Raw genomic sequence first — 20,166 nt, 5'->3', positions numbered from 1 at the left:
TTTTGCCCTCCTTTCCACCTGATACTTCCCTCTAAGTACATCAAATTGTCACCACCTCTTCCTAACAAACAAACCTTACAAACTCATACTTCCCGAGAAAGTGGCTCTTGCAATGGAATGCCTCTAACCAGCTGATTACAATTCCACCACCTCAACTAGTTGATGCCTCTGTGGGGCTCACAAATGCCTCTCTGAGCTTCCTGTTTCCAGTTGGACCAGCTATGATTTTATTTAACTTGTTTTGGTATTGCTTTTTAATCTTTGTGTTGTTTTGATTTGTCCCTACTTAATCCCAAAGCAGCACAGCATAGATCTTTGACCTGAATTCCCCTCTGAACTTCTCATTTTGCCCAAGTTGACAGTGTTAGTAAGTGGTGGGCACCTCTCCAGCTTTTGAAAAATTCATTCAGCCTCTTCTTTTCTTGTGCATCTCTTCTGCTTTGCCAGGTCAAGCTGGGAACTACCTGACTTGAGGGAAGGGAGAGTAAAAGCCATCAGTGACTCAGATGGGGTGAGCTACCCTTGGTACGGGAACACCACAGAAACTGTGACCCTGGTTGGTCCCACCAACAAGATCTCCAGGTTCTCCGTCAGCATGAATGACAACTTCTACCCAAGTGTGACGTGGGCAGTGCCAGTGAGTGACAGCAATGTGCCACTGCTCACAAGGATCAAGAGGGACCAAAGTTTCACTACCTGGCTGGTGGCCATGAATACCACCACGAAGGAGAAGATCATTCTACAGACCATCAAGTGGAGGATGAGGGTGGACATTGAGGTGGACCCTCTTCAGCTCTTGGGGCAAAGGGCCCGGCTGGTGGGCAGGACTCAGCAGGAGCAGCCCCGGATCCTGAGCCGGATGGAACCCATCCCCCCCAATGCACTAGTGAAACCCAATGCCAACGATGCCCAGGTCCTCATGTGGAGGCCCAAGCGAGGACCACCTCTGGTTGTGATCCCTCCTAAGTAGAAGCAGACTGGCCTGACTGTGTGTGGAGCACATGACGCTATGACACGCAGTGAGGCTGCCAGGGGTGGCAGGAGCCAAACTGAGTTTCTGAGCCAAAGCAGACCACTTGGTTTGCCAGCATTTGCAGCCACTTATGAAGAGTAGGGCTGCTTCTTGGGTGGTAGAACCATAATCCTTAGGAAAAGTCCCTTCCTTTTAGGAATAAAGAAATCACTGATTTGACAGACTTGCTGTGATTACCATGCAAGTAGCCATATTTTGGAGCTGACCAGGATGATTCTTTTATCTGAACTACTGACCATTTCTTTCCTGTGAGATGCAGGGGATGGAAACAAAATTAAACAGTGCCTGTGGCAAATGCTGCTTCCCAACCAATTAGAAGTGGGAGTGAAAACATCTACACCAGGTGTTTGTAAGACAGAGAGTCCCACTGTCTGACTGGAGGGTGCTCGGGGAAGGGGGTGGAATGAAAGTCGGGCGGTAAAGAGAATGGGGAGAAGGAGAAATAAGTGGTTACTACAAATTAATACCTACGAATTTATTAGTAGACAATCAGATCTTCAACATACTCAGTGGAATGAAAGGTACACTTAGAGAACTAGAGATATATTGATATTCACTCCATTCTGAAGGGGAGCCTCCTGGGAACTGTCCGGGGTTCTGATGTGGACAGACAGATGGTGCCTCGATGCTTCCATCTACCCACCTCTTTCCAAAATCTGATTGTTCTGAGTATCCTTAATCACAGTATTTGGATAGACAGTTCCTGTATTCTGCAGAAGCTATGATATTTGGGGACTTCACCATGTTTTTTGGTGAAACATTAATTGTGATTTTGTTTACAGCTGCTTATCCTGTTCCTGTTACCAGCCCTAAATTTACAAAAGCATAATTGTTTATAAACCATGGAATCCATGTAGGATTTCGAGAACATTTTAACAAATAAGAATACTATTTTCATTCTTTTGGTGTCTTTTTAGCTTCTGAATGATGTGAACATACAGAATGCACACATGTATATACATGCACACATGCAAGCATACACACCAGGATGCTGATAGCATGACCAACACATGTGCCAGCAGTCCCTACATATGTCCTTGTAGCCCAGTACATATACTTTATATATGTTTACTTTAGCTTGATTTCACAGAAGCTCAACTTTAACTGCATGAGCACTTGTGAGGAAGTGCCTCATAATGTTTAACTTCAGAGCTTTTTAAAGAAAATCTGAGCTGCTCACATTGTGCAAGACTATATGGCTGAGATCCAACCATCAAGGATGAGAGACCATATTTCCTTTAGTCAGGCCAATATCAAATGTTTTAGAGAGTTTCCGGTCTTTACAATAAGGACTTTCCCAGCTCTTCTAGCTTACATCACCCAGAAAAGAGCCTTTCCTTTTATTCTCAATCATGCAAATTGTGATACACACACACACACACACACACACACGGTTTCTTCATTCAAAATCCCCCAAGCAAAATAATTTTAAAACTGTCACAAAGTCATTGTAGATTTTGTGGATGGATACTGGCAGCCTAATCTCAGAGGTGAAAGAGTTGAAGTTCAGAGTAATTATTACAGTCCTATGGTTGGCTTCAATGATGTCTTCTACCACAGTCTGAGAGTGGAGAAGAAAAAGCAGGAGGACTTTCTTATTACTTTTATTTAAAATGCAATTAAGTCTAATTTCTTTCAGGTTCTAGTCCCAGGGGATGGTGCTTATTTACAAGAGAGGGTTAACAGATCCACTTGAAATCATGTAGTGTTAACCTCACACCCAACCACCAGCTATTCTCTTATAGATTAGTTATTGATGGCAAACTGAGCTATTTATAACAGCACATTAATGACACATCAGTGACTCACAGAAGACCTAGAGACATTCCATTTAAAAATAATTCAGCGGTTACATTTGGATTCCACTGTCCTTCCCAGGCTTCCTTGTTTTTTATCGGAGCTCCAAAGAGCTCCATGGCTGAAATAAACCTGCCTATTTTCCACTTTGACATCTGAAACAACAAACTCTCCCTCTGATTGAATTAGATGGGATGCCAGGACACCAATCCTGGAATCTAACCCATGTGGCCCTATCCTAAGAAAACCTGATATTTAAAATTCCAAAATTGCAACAAACCACTGATTAATGAGAAATGATCATTGAATTACAAAATCCTGTACAAGATTTCTGTTTTTAAATTCCCCTTGCCCATCCATTAAAACAAGATATGACTTCCACAATCACATTTACGTATAGCATAACTTCTTCAAGGGCATATCTGTAGAAAGCAAGGGGCAGCATACATAGTTAGATTTGTTCCTGCTGAAAAGTTGCACTTTTCAGAGTTTGAAAAGAAGTGACCTGGCCAGTTTTCTGGAAAATTATGTAATAATGAGAAAAATAGAGAGGAAAGTGCTTATAAAAGTTAAAATCCCTTGGGCAAAATATACATTATGATTATTGTTGGTGATACTATTGCGAGCTGTGCAGTTGGGTCTCTAGGTTCTGGAATGAGCTGGGCAGAATGCTCCATTGCCCCACAGCTGATTATTTTGAAGTTAAAGTGGTTTTGCAAGGAAACAATCCCTTTTCTTTCTGTGATCCTTAGATCATTACCTTTCAGCTTAGTCAGGATATTGCCAAATGAAAGGCTCTCCAGCAAGAGAGAATTCACCTTGAAATCTCTACTGGGGTCACCCCATCCTCCCACCAGGCTTTTCTTCCCCTGAGAACCCCTGGGGTCTGATGCCAGAGGCCATCAGTTTAGAGAGGCTCATTCAGTGCCTTGATCAGGTTTTAGTTGGGTGGTCTTATATACTTAAGAGACTATACTTAACTCTGAACACACACATAATGCAATGGTTTCTGGTGGCACAAGACCTTTTAATTCCGTGTGGGAAAGAGCATTTTGTCAGGTAATAGATCTTGAATGTAGTCACCTTTGAGATCTTTTCTTCCGCAATCTCAAGGAAATTGAGGTCCAGTTAAATTAGTTCGTCTGTTCAGGGTCACAGACCTAATTAGCAACAGAGCCAAGAGCAGAGCCTGGGTCTCCCAAATCTCATAGCACAGATGGGCACACTTACCTGAGACCCACTGTCCTCTCCTGCGTCTAGCCCTGAACCATTCACCCTTCCAGCACTAGAGGCAATTGAATTTCCCCTTTTAAAAATAGGGTGAAATCTTTGTTACTGTTATGTCAAAAAAATGAATATTCCAGACTCCCTCTTACCCATGACAGTTGTTTGATATTGAACTCTTAATCTGGGCCCTTGGCAGCATGGACTTTGTATTCCCAGGTCAGTGCTTTGGTTCACAGCCCATGGAAGGTTGGAGGCTAGTCCTCTCTCCACCTCCCGTTCCCTGGGCTTTTTTACAACCCCGTCTCCTCGTGCTAGGAATAAGGGCATAGGGCAAAATCGCATTCTGAGCAGCAATTCTGAGCAGTAAAATAAGAGAACTGTGATTTATAGAGTATTTTACCAAAGGCTTCTACATGCCTCTTCTCATCCCCAGACAGTCTTGCAGGGAGTGTACTTTTGCTGTTGATATTATTGTCTCCATTTTACAGACCATAAATTGAGATCCAGAGGGGTTAAGTGACTTATCCATGGGCACACAAACAGGAAATGTCAGGAGCTAGGATTCGAACTGGGCCATTTGGCTCCAAATCCCATGCTAGGACACGGCACTGTGCAGCCTCCCCACGCATTCCCTGCCTGGAGGGCACCCAAAGAGAAGGAAGCAAGGGAGAAAGCATGCCACGTTCCCCTCCACGGCCACGTAGTCCCTACCAACTACTGAGTGGACGTATTAAAAATAAGAGGACGAACAGTGTTTTCTTAGGCAGAGAACCTTGTAATCCTCGGGGAGACTAGCCCCCCAAGAATGCCTGTCAGGGGCTGCAGGGTGGGGGAGCTGCGGTCATCTGGCAGCTCTCAGCACAGCCCTGGTCATTAGTAGAGGAGGAAGTCGGCTCTCCTGGTCTCAGAGCCCCTTCAACAACCCATAAGCACAAAAGGAGGAGGAAAGCATGCATTCCGCAGCTGAGGTCCCAGCTGAGCGAGACCCTGCCGGCCACCATCCCTCCATGTGGCAGGAGCGGCCCCTGGGGCGGAGGCAGTGCAAACAACGGCTTTCGGAGTTCTGGTTGGCACATCGAACGTTCTTGTTAGAACTGAGGGCACAATTAGGCATTGCCAGAGCCAGCTCCCAACTGCGTTGCAAAGAAAGATGTAAACACACACACACACACACACACACACAGACCCACTACACTCACACACTCCTCAAGCTGAAAAGAAAATTAATCAAAAACCCAATGAACGCCTGAACTCTATAATTAAGCCTAAATGATCCTCAGATAGAAAGGGAGCTGAGTGAGCAAGCTCAGTGCACACAGATATTTTTACCCCAGAGTCTTACTGCCATTAATTTCTTTTGAGATCTTGAGTACATCTGGTTCCAGTTTTCCCAGTAGGACATCTGCCTCTAGAAGGCCTACAGGAGACTTGCCAGCTCAGTGGCCAGAGGACAGCCAAGGTTATTTGGCCATCCTCAAACACTTTTACAGGAATGTGTCTGGGGAGCTGAGGGCCAGGGCCGTGCTCCCTCCACGATGCATCCTACTGCTAACCTCAGTCCTGCTAACGATTCCTTCCAGGCATACCATGCTTTACAGTTCACAAAGGGTTTTTCCTGTCCTTTACATAGAGTAAAAAAGAGTTCTGTTGAAGAGAGGAAATCTTAGTATTGGCCTAATCTTTCTATCCTTATTATTAACAACAACAACTCCCCTTTGGTATGTTACACTTTACACAGCACAGACACAGAGATTCTGTCATTTTGTCTCAATGATCCAGTAAGAGCTGCCCTATGTCCCTATTTTACAGATGAAGGATTTGAGGAGAAAGGTCAAGTGACCTGTCCAAGGTCACCCTAATGTTAGTAGTGCACAGAGGAGTTGAGCTTCGGTCTTCTGGCTGCATACCTGCACTCCATTCTCATGGAACATTCTCTCCTTCGTTCAATGCAAGCATTTTTTCTCTGTTTGTCCAGCCACTGCTGTTCCTTGGGCAAGGCTGACTAACTAGGAGAGGGTGTCTTTTTAGGAATGCAGAAATTGATCCTTTTTGATTGATCCCTGGATGCAGTTTAAGACAGAATCAGCTCTCCGGAAGAGTCTGGGTTCAGCTATCCCAGGCTCTGTGCCTTCAGGTGATTTCTCTCCTATTCCTCATTGGAAGGGAGGCCCTTTTGGGTGCTCTGAAGTTGGAGGCCAGAGCCCAGGACTTCAGCGTGACTTGCGATCCAGCTGGTGAACTAGACCTTGAGCAAATCATTTAATTCACCTGGGCTTCCATTTGCTCTTCTGTTAACTGAGCCACTAATACAACCCAGCCAACATCACAGTCAGGAAGACACAGGGGGATGATGTCTGGAAACACTCCCAAAATGTCTAACATGCTGCCTGTTGTAAGGTATTGTCACATTGGTAGAATCACAAGGCCCAGAGCTAATTGCACGATTTCAAGTTCCATCTACTAGGAAGCCCAAAACCATTTCAGGGAAACCCACTCTGCCCGCCAAGTAAGCCTGGCCTCAGTGGAGGGTGGTGGGGTTTGAGCTCCCCAACCCCCCCTTGCCCCCAAACACCTTGCTGGAGAGGCCTGGACCCTGGCAGTCAGGAAAAGAAAGGAGACCACTACGTAGCCCTGTAGGAAGCAGCTCTGGGCAGAATTTGTAGCTGCAACTCCAAGAAGCCTTTGGAAAGGAAAGGAGGCTGAACATCAGATCTGGGCCAAACTTGAAATCCCAGCACACTTTGCCTGGTTTAAGCCACCTAGAGAAGCCAGCCAGGGGCAGGGGCCCTTTTCCTGTTGTGAGCTCAGGCAAGAGATACAGAGGCAGTAAATGGTGATAATAATAATTTTACACACACACACACACACACACACACACATACACCTTTCTGTGGATTTCCACTGATACAGAGGGGGAAAATATATATATAGTGTTGGGGGTGGGGATCTCCCACTGTCCTGTCTCTACACAGTTTCTGATGCCCCAGATCTTGGCTAGGACACCACAGTTTGGAGGTCGCATTACAGATCTGGCTCTGAGTATGCAAATAAAAGGATATGTTTCTTCAAATGTTCCACCCCCCAGGCTGTCCCACCACATGGCGGGCATACGTGGTTATGGTCCCTCTCTGCCCACTCTGCCTGCTGTGGCCCCATTCCACATGGCCCCACCTGGACCAGCCACGCAGCTTGCCTCAGGACTGCTTCCCAAGGCCCCCTGGCCCCACATACCCCACTGCACCCCTCCCCAGCCAGACCCAGCATCATGGGCCCTCTGAGGAGAGAGGTAATCTGGCCCAGCTGGGGAGTGGTCCAGAAGAGAAACCACCCGCTCTTCTCACCGGGATAAATATGAAGCCAGGCCTCTGGGCAGCAGTCCACATGGCCACACGCAGGAGCCTCTCCTCTGCCTCCGGGCTCCCAGGGGTCCTTAGCTAACCCAGAACATGTGGCTCAGTCCTTAAAGCCGCTGAGTGCGGGTCAGAAATGCCGAGAGAAGGGAAAATAGACGCTATGGCATTACAGCGCTGAGGGGAGAAGGCCGAGACCCAGAGCAGTGGCCCAGCTGCCCTTGGACACCCCTGGGGACCATGGGGGGCTCTGACAGGGCATGCGAAGCATTCAAACAGCAAGATGGCTACATGGGGGGCTGGTCTCAGGCTGGCTGATGCCCCATGTCTCTGGGAACAGGGAGGAGACAGGAAGGACGGCAGAATACTTTGCCTCAGGCCCGGCTCAGGATGAGGGTGAACCAACCAGGCGCCCAGGGTGCAAAAATTTCAGAAGGCCCTCGATGCAGGTTTGTGCAAAGACTGGCTCTGCACTTGCTGAGCACGAACGCCCTGCGGTGTCTGCCCTGGATGCCTGGCTTCCCTCACGCTGCTCCCAGCCCTGCTCTGTGCCACCATCTACATGCTGCTTTCTTCACAGGAAGGGAGGGTAGGGGTGGCTCCCGTGAGATCCCTCGGGATACTCATTCTCCCAGCAAGTGTTTATACGGAGCATCTACTATGTGCCAGACTAAACAGAGCCCCTGCCCAGAGGGAGACGATGCTCACAGGAAGCTCTGGGCACCACTCATCCTCTCCTTTGGTGCCATACATCACAAGTAAGCCCAGAAGTTTAACAAGCGCTCCCTTAGTCTGCCTGTGAGGGGAAGACGCCTTTCCGGCCCGAGGACTTGGTGAGGACGGGTGAGGAGACAAGCAGCATTCTGTCGTGTTGTTTGATCTCTTCCAAGGAAAGGCACTAGGGAGAGCCTACAGCCTCATCCACACATACACAGGCTCTGGTGATGGGAGAAACAGCTGGTTATCTCTCCATCTGCTCTTGTCCCCTCACCCCCACCCTCCAAACCAATTAGAATATTCCACACAGACATGATCCAATGAAATGTTAATTGGAAAAATAACAGGAAAGATAATACATGCACTTCAGGCTGAGAACTATTTCATTAAACTGGTCTTTGAAAGCAAGACAGCCAATTAAATTATTTCCCACTTCACTCCCTCACGTACCAGAAACTATAGAAAGCTATTACTTCTAATTAATTAGGAAAGAAAGAAGGGCCCTGCATATGCATATCAGATGAACGGGGACTTAGGCTCTACACCACCTAGCTCTTCGTGTGCAGTGCACGTGTGCATACACACGCACACATACACACACATGCATGTACACACGCACACCCCACGTGTACATGCATGTGCACATTTGCGTGCACACACATGTGCATGTACACCTACGCACATGCATACACACGCACACATATGCACATGCACGTACATACACACATGCCTTAGGGTTGAACACTCATCTGCTGTCTCACCTGAAAAATGTCATGGGTCTTCTGAAAACAGCAAAAAAAAAAAATCTGTTCCCAAGAGTCACTCACAAAATCAAACAAAGGAAAATGCCTTTTTTGGGCACATTCATCAGAAAGGAAATAGGGGCCTTTGTTGTGAGAAAATAAGCAGCTCTAAACTCAGTTGGATTCAAAACGATCTTGTCCTTTCCTCTTCAGGAAAGAAGGAGGCACTTCCCAAGCCAGCTCCCTCCTTCAAATGCTCAGGATGGTGTCAGGGACCAGGAGACCGGTCCTTTTGAATGGACCTTAATATGCAGGTCTCATGCAAGGCATCTTCACGTTTCCATCTGTGAAATGGGAAGAAGTCCTGTTCTCAGTGCCACAGTCAGCCCCCCGAAATTTTTAAGCTTGTGAGAACACATTGGCAGAGTTTCCTGGGGGAAACTGAGAGATAAAACTCAACCATGCAGTTAAAATATTTCCTGTACCAAAATTATGCTAACCCAAAGGCAACCTTACTGTATAGTAAGTTGAATACAGTTAACAGATATGAACATTATAATAATGAATATAATGGTCATATAAAGCAGTTGTCACAATGATGTGACATTTGCACACAGGCTTCTCTCCAGTATGGTCCATGAGCAGCGCACAGCCTCCGAGGTTGTCTCAAGGCTTCTGCACATGAGTGCCCATGTCACGTCCCAACTTCCGCCATCATCCCCCATGTCTGTCATTCTGTGCCATGCAAGATATCAAGGGCCAGCAGAGCCTAGCACTCTCAGTGCCTCTGACCACTCACTCGCTGCAGGGGGCGGGGGACAGGCACTGGGTACACTAGGGCACAACAGCTAGAGTACAGGGTGTATGGAGGAACCGTTTCTAGAATGGCTTATAGGCTATTAAGTCCCCATTTGTACATACAATGTGGTTGTCTGCAAACTTCAAACAACTGGAACGAGTTTATTTGACAACCTCTGTAAGAACCAGGGATTTGTTTTCTTCTTGAAATTGAAACCATGCAGACATTCTGAAAATGCAATGGTGTTCATTTGTTGTTGGAAAAACTCGTTCTGCTGTGCATCCCTGTAAGCAGAGCCAGTATATCAAAAATCCAAAGACACAAAGCAGAAAAAATGATCAGGGAAGAAAGAGGAGGATGCCTGGTGCTTGGATTTACCTCGGAGCAACTCTTCCTTCCATGCATTCAAAAGTACTCTTTTTATTTGAAAGATTCAGTTCGCCCCCTTCTTTAGGACCATAACTATTAAAGTGATATATACAAATACCCACACACACACAAAAATAGTGGCAGCAAGTTTGTCTTAAAAAGACAAACTGACTGACAACTTCAAGTTGAGTAGTATAGACCTACACTCGAGAAATTTTAGTGCAGTTGGAGTGTGCGCCCAGGCATAGGAATATGGGGTAAGCCACAGGGTTCTGGTGAATCAGCGAGTCTTGCAAATCTCCTTGTGCCTTCAGATGCTGAAAAACAAGGCAGGGGGGTGGGGGGTCTGGAATTCCCACCCATTTCTTTAGATCCCTTTGTGCCTTGCTGGTGGATAACACCTATGGATGATCTGGAATCCCTTAATATTATTTTAGTTTTTAATCATTTTTTAAGACCCACATAAATACTATAGACCATCTTTACAGAGAAATGCATATGTAAATAAGTCCCAATAACTTCACATAAAATTGCAGGGTCGTTGTCCCCTTGAAATCTATAAAGCCAGATTATAACCATCTGCTTTTAAGGAATGACATTCTTTGGTCACTGTCTTCATGCCCATCTTATTTACATGTTTCCATGTCCACATACAGGTCACCTAGTAGGACAAGGCACGTCCAGCAAGCAGAACCACATGGCAGAGACTAAAGAGGAGGAAATGAGCCATGGCTGGTGGTTCTAGAAGCTGAAGACCTGGACAGCTGATTTCCCATTAAAACGAGTGCCATTCTCCCTGTCTCCTAGCCATCCTCCCATCCCGTGAGCTGTACCCCCTCCTACCAAAGCACGGGTCATGCAGCACTCCCCATGGACTGGCTGGGCTCGGCTCGGCTCTTGGCGGGCTGTGCTGAAGTGGGAGCTGTGTCTGCTGTATCTTTTTGTGTGGAAAGATTGGGTCCATCCTGATCTCAAGTCCATCCCCGACCCTCTAAAGTGAAGCTGCCCAGGGAGGAAGAGCTGGTCAGCCTGGACTTCAGACACCTAACATGGCCCAGCCTTGGTTCCCAAACTCTTGCCTTCCCTCCCTACGCTTTTGGGTCTGAAACAGCGGGAATGCATATCTCCCCTTTTCCTCCCTTCTCCACATGGGGGGCCAGTGTGGATACGCTCTTGAGATTTCTCTGATCCTTGGAGCTAGGGCCAAAGCAGTCCTGCTTCCCTGGCATGACCAGGCTGGGTGTCTTCAGGTGACCAAGGGCAAGTGTATGTCAGCAGGATCGATGTGGGGAGGGGAGAGCCACCCTAAGAGGGCAAAAATGGTGTGCATTGTTTTATTTATTGGTTTATTGGTTGGCTTGCTTACTGGTTGATTCATTTATAAAATATGTATTTATTATACAGCAGAAAACCCACTCCCATCTTTGAGGCGTCCAGCCCCGGAATCTGTCTTCTTGGCCCTGGAGAGCACAGTGAGTGACTCCTCTCTGAAGCCACAGAAAAAACAGAGGGGGGATTTCTCTCTCTGTGCCCAAACACTTCTACCCCAACCAGATTTTCAGCCAGAAGTGGGGTTAGAAACCACCAGCTCTAGTGAGGCAATAAAGCCATACGAATCAGCAGAAAGAGGGTCAACTGTCCAAGTAGAAGCTCCCAGCATCCTGCCCTCCCCTCCCCCTCACAGCATAACCCCTCCCCTGCTCTGTGTGCACGTGGGGCGGAGCGGGAGGGGGGGGGGGCCAGTCAGCTGCAGCCTGGCCACCTCGGATCTAGATTTTTCCTTCTGCTCTGGTGCCGCCTTCTGAAGTCCACATGCACATTAGAGATGCCTGAGGAGCTTAAAAACCATCCATACCCGGTCCCCTCTCCAACTCATTACAGCGGAATCTGGGGATAGAGCCTGGGCATGGGTGTTTTTAAAAGTACCCCCAGATGATCCTAATGTGAGGCTAGGGTTGAGAAGCACTTCTAGTGTTTTTTCCCTTCGTCCCTCCCACCCATCCACATCCTTCATCCTCTATTTCCGGAGCTTTCTGCCTTGCCAAGAATGGGAGTGGCCACTGGGGAATGAGAACTCTCTTCCCATTTCTCCAGCCCCTCCTCCTCACTCAACCTTACCCATCAGGTCAACCAACCTGAGTGGATCCCTGGAGAGTTGGCAGGTCCCACCATTTTGCACCCTGAGGCTGGTGCCTACACCCAGCCCGGGGGCTCTCAAACGGTGTCCAGCTTTTCTAGGAATAGAAACCCACTCCCCACCAGATTCTCTTTTCATCTGCCCCAGACTCCCCAACTCCAAAGGTTTAAAGGGCACTTGGGTGACATTTATGTCTCCAAATCCCAATCCTGATGGGAAGGCCCGTGCTGAGTCTTGATAACCCAAGGCTTGGCTATTTCTGCAGAGCCACCTGAATTGAATGAGGGTCAACTGGTAACAGAGGAAGGAGTCTCATTACCCCAAGCCAGTTCTTTCCCCAACAGTTGTGCAGCATCCAAATCCCAAATGGCTGAGAAGAGACATCTCCCCCTTCACACTTTACAAGATCTCCACTGAGTGTGAGTAAATGCGTGTGTATGTGTGTGATGTGTACGTGTGTATGTGTGTGATGTGCATCAGCTGCATACAAACCGAGATCCACAGAGATGTACCATGTTCATAAATGGGCCTAGGTGAATTCCATATTAGATATATACACAAGAATGTTGTAATATATACAAACTGTTACACACACACACACACAGTCCAGGGAAACCTGGGATGTGGGAAGAGGTTTTTTTCGTACTTGATCTCCCCCATCTGAGTAATTTCCTGGGGCGAGTACTAGTTCACACACACCCTCCGTTGCCCAGCCTGTCCCCTCCTGCATTCCATACCACCAAGCCTTCTTTCCCCATTAGTCAGAATGTCCCTGCCCTATGTCCCATCTCTCAGGGTCCTACTCTCTGATAGGTGACAGACAGTTCAGTCAGTGGGTGCTAAAGAGTTGAGGGTTACCCCTCCCAGGTGACATTCATGTTTTAATTGGGGCTACAGATAATGCCTTAATCCGAAGGAGTGGCTCTAACAGTGGGTATCTCAGGCACAGCAGTGGGCCAGTAAGGGAGATTATTTTTTATCAGGGGAGCTTTTTAGAGCCCCCCAACCACACTTATCTCTAAGATCAACCCTTCATAAGTACATGAGCACAAGCAAGCACACTTACCTATGTACACTTTCCAGAATGTTGACACTCCTCCCTTATATTGGCCCGAATTTTACAAATGAAAAAAAAAAAGAAGAAGAAGAAGAAAAAGAAGAAGGAACAGCTAAATTAATTTAAACCTCACTGGGAAATGTAGCCTATATTTCACTGGCTGCCAGCCACCTGGCCCACCCCACCCTGTTCCATTTCCCTGCTGCTCCTTCTCTTTTCTGCTACCACCCCATCAGTTAATTTACTCAAAAGTGTCCTCTCTGTGCCCCCCTCCCCCCGTGCCCTCCAACAGATGTATTTCCTTCCTTCACTGTTTCCCGTTTGGAATTGTGCTGTTTTTCGGTGTTGTCTGGACAAAGAGCAGGTGAAAAGCATGAGCATGTGTGTATCGCTTGGAAGAAAGAGAAACCGGGTATTCTGCTGCAGTTTGGAGAAAAAGCCACCCAAGGAAGAGACGAAAGCTGGCTCTGCAGAGTGCCTTAAAAATGACTTCAATTAGGAAATTCTGAGTCGTCAGTCTTTGGATGTTACATAAACTCAAACAGATGTTGCATTTCACTTCTCTGGGATTAAAAAAAGTTAAATACAGTATGTATTCAACAACAACAAAGTATCTTTTCTCTTTAATTTGGTCATTAAAGATGCAGCGGCTGGTTTTGTTTTGTTTTGTTTTTTTAAAGCCTTGGGGAGGCCTCAGAATAAGCAGCTCTGGGACGTACAGAGGGCAGATGCAAGAGTCCTGCCCACTAGGACAACTGGTGGGCTAAGGCCAACTTAGTGCTGTGAAACTGGGGAGGGGAGAACATTCTAGAAAAGAAGAGGGCAAACCTTGCCCTTTATCCCCTCCCCACCACTACTCCTCTTTAGAGCACCCTTTGGTCAGTTTCTGCTTTGCCTTTGCTAAATGATTTCCCCTTAGTTCAACACCTGCCACCTAGGATTCTACTTAAACAAGATAACGTGAAGAGTCTGAGCTCCCAAAGGTAGTTAAGGCTTCTGGGATATCGCCTTCTCTCCCTCGAGTCACGTGTTTTAATGGTCAGACCTATCTGGGCAACAATGGGAAGTGTAGTTGGGATGGAGATCTTGGCGTGCACGTGGATTCTGAACACTCTGCAGATGGGAAGGAACTGGGGAGCACAGCTCTCCAGCCCTGGCCGGCCACAGCACCCACCCCCGCACCCCACCCCTGCCTCTCCCGCCTCCTCCTCACCCTGCTTTTCTGCTGGAAGTAAGCTCCTGGCTGGCAAGTGCTTGGTGTCATCGGGCTAACAGCTGTTCTTTCTATTGGACCTTTTATTCAGAGCTATCATGGCTATTTGCCACAAGAAATGGGACCCTTTTAAGGGGTCAGCAGTTTTAAGAGGGCTAGGAGTCAAAAATTCATATTTGTTCTCTCTTTCTCTCTCTCTCTCTCTCACCATTCAAAAGAGGAAAAGCAAGAAGGAGACCCAGATACTCAAAGAATGGTAAATAGTGGTTTCCACTAGGGGGAAGAAATGTTACCTATCATGCCTCTCCTGGGGTGAGGGGCGGTACAGTTTTAAACATATGTATTTATAAGTAGGACACCCCCCCCCCCCCACCAAGTGAGCCAAGCAGGACATGCACAGTTCTGTGGGAAGCAGCCATAGAGGCACATTTCGGAAATGGGATTCCTGCATCTTCTCCAGTAAAAAGCATAATCTGAAGTATATCCTGTGTGAAAGGGCAATTGGCACTTTTTCCTAATTAATTTATTTTAAGAAATAAACACTGCCCTGGTGATGGCTGAACACACCGAGTGTGTGTGTGTGTGTGTCTGTGTGTGTACATGTATAAAGCTCAAACGTATAAATGAGGGTTGGGAACATAGTGACAGTTGAGGCAAACTTGAAAATAAGTGGTATTTCTTTCTCGCTAAAAGAAACTGTAAAATTCTATGTTAAACTCCATAATGGTTTAGAAGAGGAAACAATGATGTATTTGATTTAAAAAATATATATATATATACACACACACACACACACACACACACACACACACTTAAAGAAGAAATTTGGGGGAACAAAGAATAGTCAAACAAAAACTATATATTTATTGCTACCTATGTGAAGAAATGGTACAACCTGCCTAATCAACTTATGGCACAAATATGATCACATTTGCTTTATTTTTCAAATTAATTACCTGAACTTTCTTAGGCCCTGTTAGCAGAGAGTTCAGTAATCCCTTCTTGAGGCTCCTCAACCCACCCACCCCCAATTTCTCAGTAACCCTGTGTCCTGAACTCATCCCAAAGAGAGCCGAAACACCAAACAGAAAGAACACGGTCATGTTCATCCATTGCTGCCTTCCCTTCCCACCAGCTGAGGGAAGATAGCAGTTCACTGTTGCTGGGATGCCCAGGACAAAAGTTATCACCTTGGTACGGCTTTGGACACCATATTGTGCTCAGTCACTGTTCTCAAAGAGAAACGATGCCAAGGGTGCTGGGAACCGGAGGCCCTTCTAAAATCCATCCCATGTTGTGCTGAAACCACCTTCCTCACAACTTTCTAAACCTCTATGTTACACCCAGTTCAACAACCTAAAGCCCTGTCCGCCCACCCAAGTCAGTGACCTTAGCACTCTTCCTGCTCTGAGCCCAAGTATGGGTCCCTTGGAGATCCCCACGGGTGTCCCAACTTCAAACCTAGGAAAGGGAATTGGGTCTCATTCCCTGACTTACAGAAAGGCCCAGATCTCCTAGGCAAGCTGATCCACTTCTGCCTTGCCCTCTCCCTGAAGCCCCTGTTTGCATAAATAAGGAGACCACTGGAGTGATCTGCAGAGCAAGAGATTTATTTATTTCAACAAATACTTATTAAGTGACCAGCATGTACCAGACACTATTCTAGATGCTGAGCAGTCCTCAGGATCACACAGACAAAAAACCCATCCCTCCTGGAACTGCCATTCTAGTGGAGGGAGAGATAGGCGATAGACATAATGAATAAGGAAATTGTATGTTATGTGGTGAGAGGTTCAATGGGAGGGGACAAGAACAGAGAAGGGGGATCAAGAGTTCAGGAAGATCAGCTTCCAGGTGCTTTTCTATCTGGGCCATATGCCAAGAAGCAGCTGCCAATTGCATTTACTAATAAGAACAATAGTAATCATGCCCTCTCCCATTTAACCTATGCATCAGGAGGTGCCCTGGGCCACGGAAGGATCACTTCACACTCTCCAAGGCAGTCTCAGGTTGATCACCTCCTATCTCGGGCAACTTGTGGAGCCTTCACTGACTGCTGCTGAGCAAGGTGAAGTGGCCCCCGAGGGCCACATGGCTACTAAGAGTCAGGCTCTCCTGACTCCCTTGTATGATGTCCCCAATGAACGTGGAAAGAGCACAAGACATGAAGCCCAAAGATTCAAAACTGAGACCCAGCATTGCCTCTTACTAGGTGTACGCAACCTAGAAAAGTTCCCTGCAAACAGAAGATAAGACTGGATGTGAAATTACATTATAAATCAGAAGGCATGGGACAAATGACACTTTTGGGCAACTCCGCGGGCTGCCTCAACACCCCACTTACCTGCTATTGGTGTGATTCATTAAGTAAATAAATATAATTAAAAAGAGTTATTTTTACAGCATGCTGCACACAACTCCCAAAGCAATCCTTACTCAAGTTGGGAAAATTAAAACAGTATATATTTTCTGTCTGTAAACTAATTATCTGATTCCAACTGGATTCAGAGCAAGCCCACTTGCAGGTACTCTACGAAAGCATGCACATAACTACACAAAATGTGCTGAAGAAGCACTGGGACATGGTCCTTGCCAGGAGCTTCTGAGCCCTGTGTGTGGAGAAAAGGACATTCATGTGACGGATCCCAGGGGTGTGGGTGTGGCGACAAACAAGCAGTTGGATTTATTGTCCCATCCCAGGCCTCTGGCTTCCCTTTGTTATCTCAGCCATTGGAGGATGCTCACCATGGAGCAGAAAGAAGTGTCATGCTGGTCTGAAAGGCAGCTGGTCCTGCGCCCATCAGTCTAACCTAGTAAGTAAGAATGAATTCAGCTTCTGGGAAAGCTTAGAAGATAAAAACTATAGGCAGGAAGTTGCTATGCACTGAGCGTGTCCCCCAAAATGCCTATGTTGAAAGCATATCACCCACAGTGATGGTATTTGGAGACTGGGAGGTAATTAGGTTTGGGGGGTATTTTAGTCTTGGAGAGGTGATCAGGTTTGGATGAGGTCATGGGGAAGGAGCCTCCATGGTGGGCGTGGTGCCCTTATAAAGGGATGAAAAGACCCTAGCTCACTCACTTGTGCTCTCTTGCTCTCGCTCTCACTCGTTCGCTCTCTTTCTCCCCCAAGTGAGGAAACCAGGAAGAGCTCCCTCACTAGAACCACACCATGCGGCCACCTGATCTTGGACTTCCAGCCTCCAGAACTGTGAGAAGGAAATGTCTGTTGGTCAAGCAATCCAATTTATGGTGTTCTCATAGCAGTCCCAACTGACTAAGACAAGAAGCATACTCTCTTTTCCGAAATGGTTCGTAGAGCTGCCAGAGGTTGCCTGCTCTCCTCTCCCCACGGTCAGGGTGAGAGACTTTAGAACAACAAGGGAAGACAGTAAGTAGCCTCTTCAGCCATCCTCCCAGCTTGGAGGGTGTGCAGAAGTGTCCCTTCCCTGCTTCTGCAGTTCCTCACTGTCAAGATGCCAAGGGAAGTGGGACAAAACCACCCAAAACACAAAGATACTTGATAAGCCCAGGGTCAACATGAAGGAAGCGGGCAAGCCTCATTTTCATAGGGAAGGATAGAGAATGAACCAAGACAGAAAATGAAACAAATCCCGGAATAAGCAAGAAGCATGTGGGAGAAGCTAGAACCACGATGGTCATAGTTTCCAAACTAAAACTTCATGTGCATAGCTTGACAAAGACACAAAATAGTTTAAATAGAATCTATCCGCAAAGTTCAGGAATGTGTCTGTGTCTCCACCCAGCAGCGCCGTCTGAGGTGTAGCAATTGTTCACTCTAGTGAGAGCATCTACACTGAAGATGATGGGAACCAATTATTTTCCTATCACTGAGGAAAGACAGAGAAATGGGCTCCAACCGAAGCTGTAGGGATCTTCTGTTAAGATTCTGAGAGAGGGGCGCCCGGGTGGCTCAGTTGGTTAAGCGACTGCCTTCGGCTCAGGTCATGATCCTGGAGTCCCTGGATCGAGTCCCGCATCGGGCTCCCTGCTCGGCGGGGAGTCTGCTTCTCCCTCTGACCCTCCTCCCTCTCATGTACTCTTTTTCTCTCTCTCACTCTCTCAAATAAATAAATAAAATCTTAAAAAAAAAAAAGATTCTGAGAGAGTGAAAAATGGTCTTTGGTGGGGAGCTATTCTTTCCTTCCTAACATGCCTCTCCCACCCCAAACAGAGGGGTCCACAAGGCAGCAGCAAACACTGCAGGCTGGAGAGTTTGTCCCTGAGCATTTCTGAGTTGACTTGGGCTATTTCTTCTGAATTCCAGTGTATTAAATTGATGGTTATAAGGACCGCCCCCCAAATCCCATGTCTTTAAGAGAGCTTCCCCCACCCCAGGAGGAGCAGTGCCCCTTAGTAGGAATTAGAAGTTGGGGGTGATGGGTCTGGGGCCCTGAGTCGCTCAGTAACCACACAGCCTGGGATCCCAGGGGCAGGGAGGCCATCGCCCAAAGCAGTGGAAGAAACAGCACCAAAGCCGACTAGGGACCCCAACTCCGCACTGCCTCCTCCCCTCTAGGGAGAGATCTCCCTGCTGGTGAGTTCACAGAGGCAGAAACCAGAGGCTGTGAACAAGGACATTCTTATATCCCTGTTGAACACCTCTGTTGCCAACTCATGCTAGGGAACTACTGCATGTGATGAGGCGGCCCCTCAGAAACAGGGAGTGGAGGGGGCCCATTCAGTTGAACAAACCTCCTAGGAGTACCTACTATGTGGGGGATGGGAAGAGGAGCAGGACACTACCTCTTGAGTACCAAGCCCCCAGATGAGCCCACGAGGAAGCCTGTGACTGGAGTCTGGTAGGGGGACGTGAATCTGCTATGAAAGAGGACAGGGGTCCCAGAGTCCAGGGAGCAGGGGCTTGGAAACCAAGCAGCGGAGTTTCCCAGTGATTTCTCCTGTGGCCCACAACCAGGGAAGGGCCAGGCAGCACCCCTCAGCAGAGGTGCAAGATGAGCCTCCCTTCAGTCCAATTATTCAGCCCCCAGAAATACCCATTCCTTCATTATTTACTCAACAAACATGTCGGGCACACCTGCTTGGTGCCAGGCACTGTTTTAGGGGTGGGAGACCCAGTGGTGAACAAGGCAGGCAAACCTCTGCTTACATTCTAGTTGGAGGCTGCAGAGTGATAGATAGTAAAATCAGTAACCAAAATAGAGGCTATGTTAGTGATCTGTGCTCTGGAGGAGAATATAGCAGGAAATGAAAATATAGATTGATGGGTTTCAAACAGGAGGGTCAGGAAAGGTTCAGGAGAAGGTAGCATTTAAACATAGACTTGAAAGAAGTGGGTGTCAGGCGGATACCTAGAGAAGGAGCTTATCAGGAAGAGGAAACCAGCAGTGCAAAGGCCCTGAGGCCGGAGTGAACAGGAAGTGGACATGATTGAGAAACTACAGAAGCCCAGTGGGGTTAGAGTGGAATGAGCCTTGTCTTTGAGACCCAGCTTGCCAGGAACTCATCTGAGTGCCTTACTGCGTCTGAACTGGCCCTGCCCACTGGTCTTCCATCAGAGGAGAGGATGTCCTGGCTGGGTAGCCAATTTCCCCATGAAAATTCTTCAGTAGTTCCTGGGTCTTTGATGGAGGTGAGTTCGTGCTGGGCAAAGGAAGGAAGGAAATAAGGAGAAGCAGGTATAGGACACGTGGGGTTGCAGCAAGACTGTGGACTGTGAACAGGTCCTGCTAGTCTCTTGGC

General features: G+C 47.3%; 1 protein-coding gene across 1 annotated transcript in view; it reads left to right on the top strand.

The window, feature by feature from the left end:
• The window catches only part of FAM78B (family with sequence similarity 78 member B), a 38,223-nt gene extending 24,009 nt beyond the window's left edge, over positions 1–14,214 (top strand). Inside the window, exons 3-4 of the mRNA XM_035009588.1 lie at positions 448–1,378; positions 10,692–14,214. Coding sequence (XP_034865479.1) covers positions 448–970 — 523 coding nt within the window. The 3' untranslated portion in view covers positions 971–1,378; positions 10,692–14,214. The remainder of the gene's footprint in view (positions 1–447; positions 1,379–10,691) is intronic.
• Positions 14,215–20,166: the final 5,952 nt, after the last annotated feature.

The sequence above is a fragment of the Mirounga leonina genome, unplaced genomic scaffold (genome assembly GCF_011800145.1).
Source record: "Mirounga leonina isolate KUSES-001 unplaced genomic scaffold, KU_Mleo_1.0 Mir_154, whole genome shotgun sequence".
NCBI lineage: Eukaryota > Metazoa > Chordata > Mammalia > Carnivora > Phocidae > Mirounga > Mirounga leonina.
Note: the sequence above shows the minus strand (reverse complement) of the source record. Positions and strands in the feature narration are given on the sequence as shown.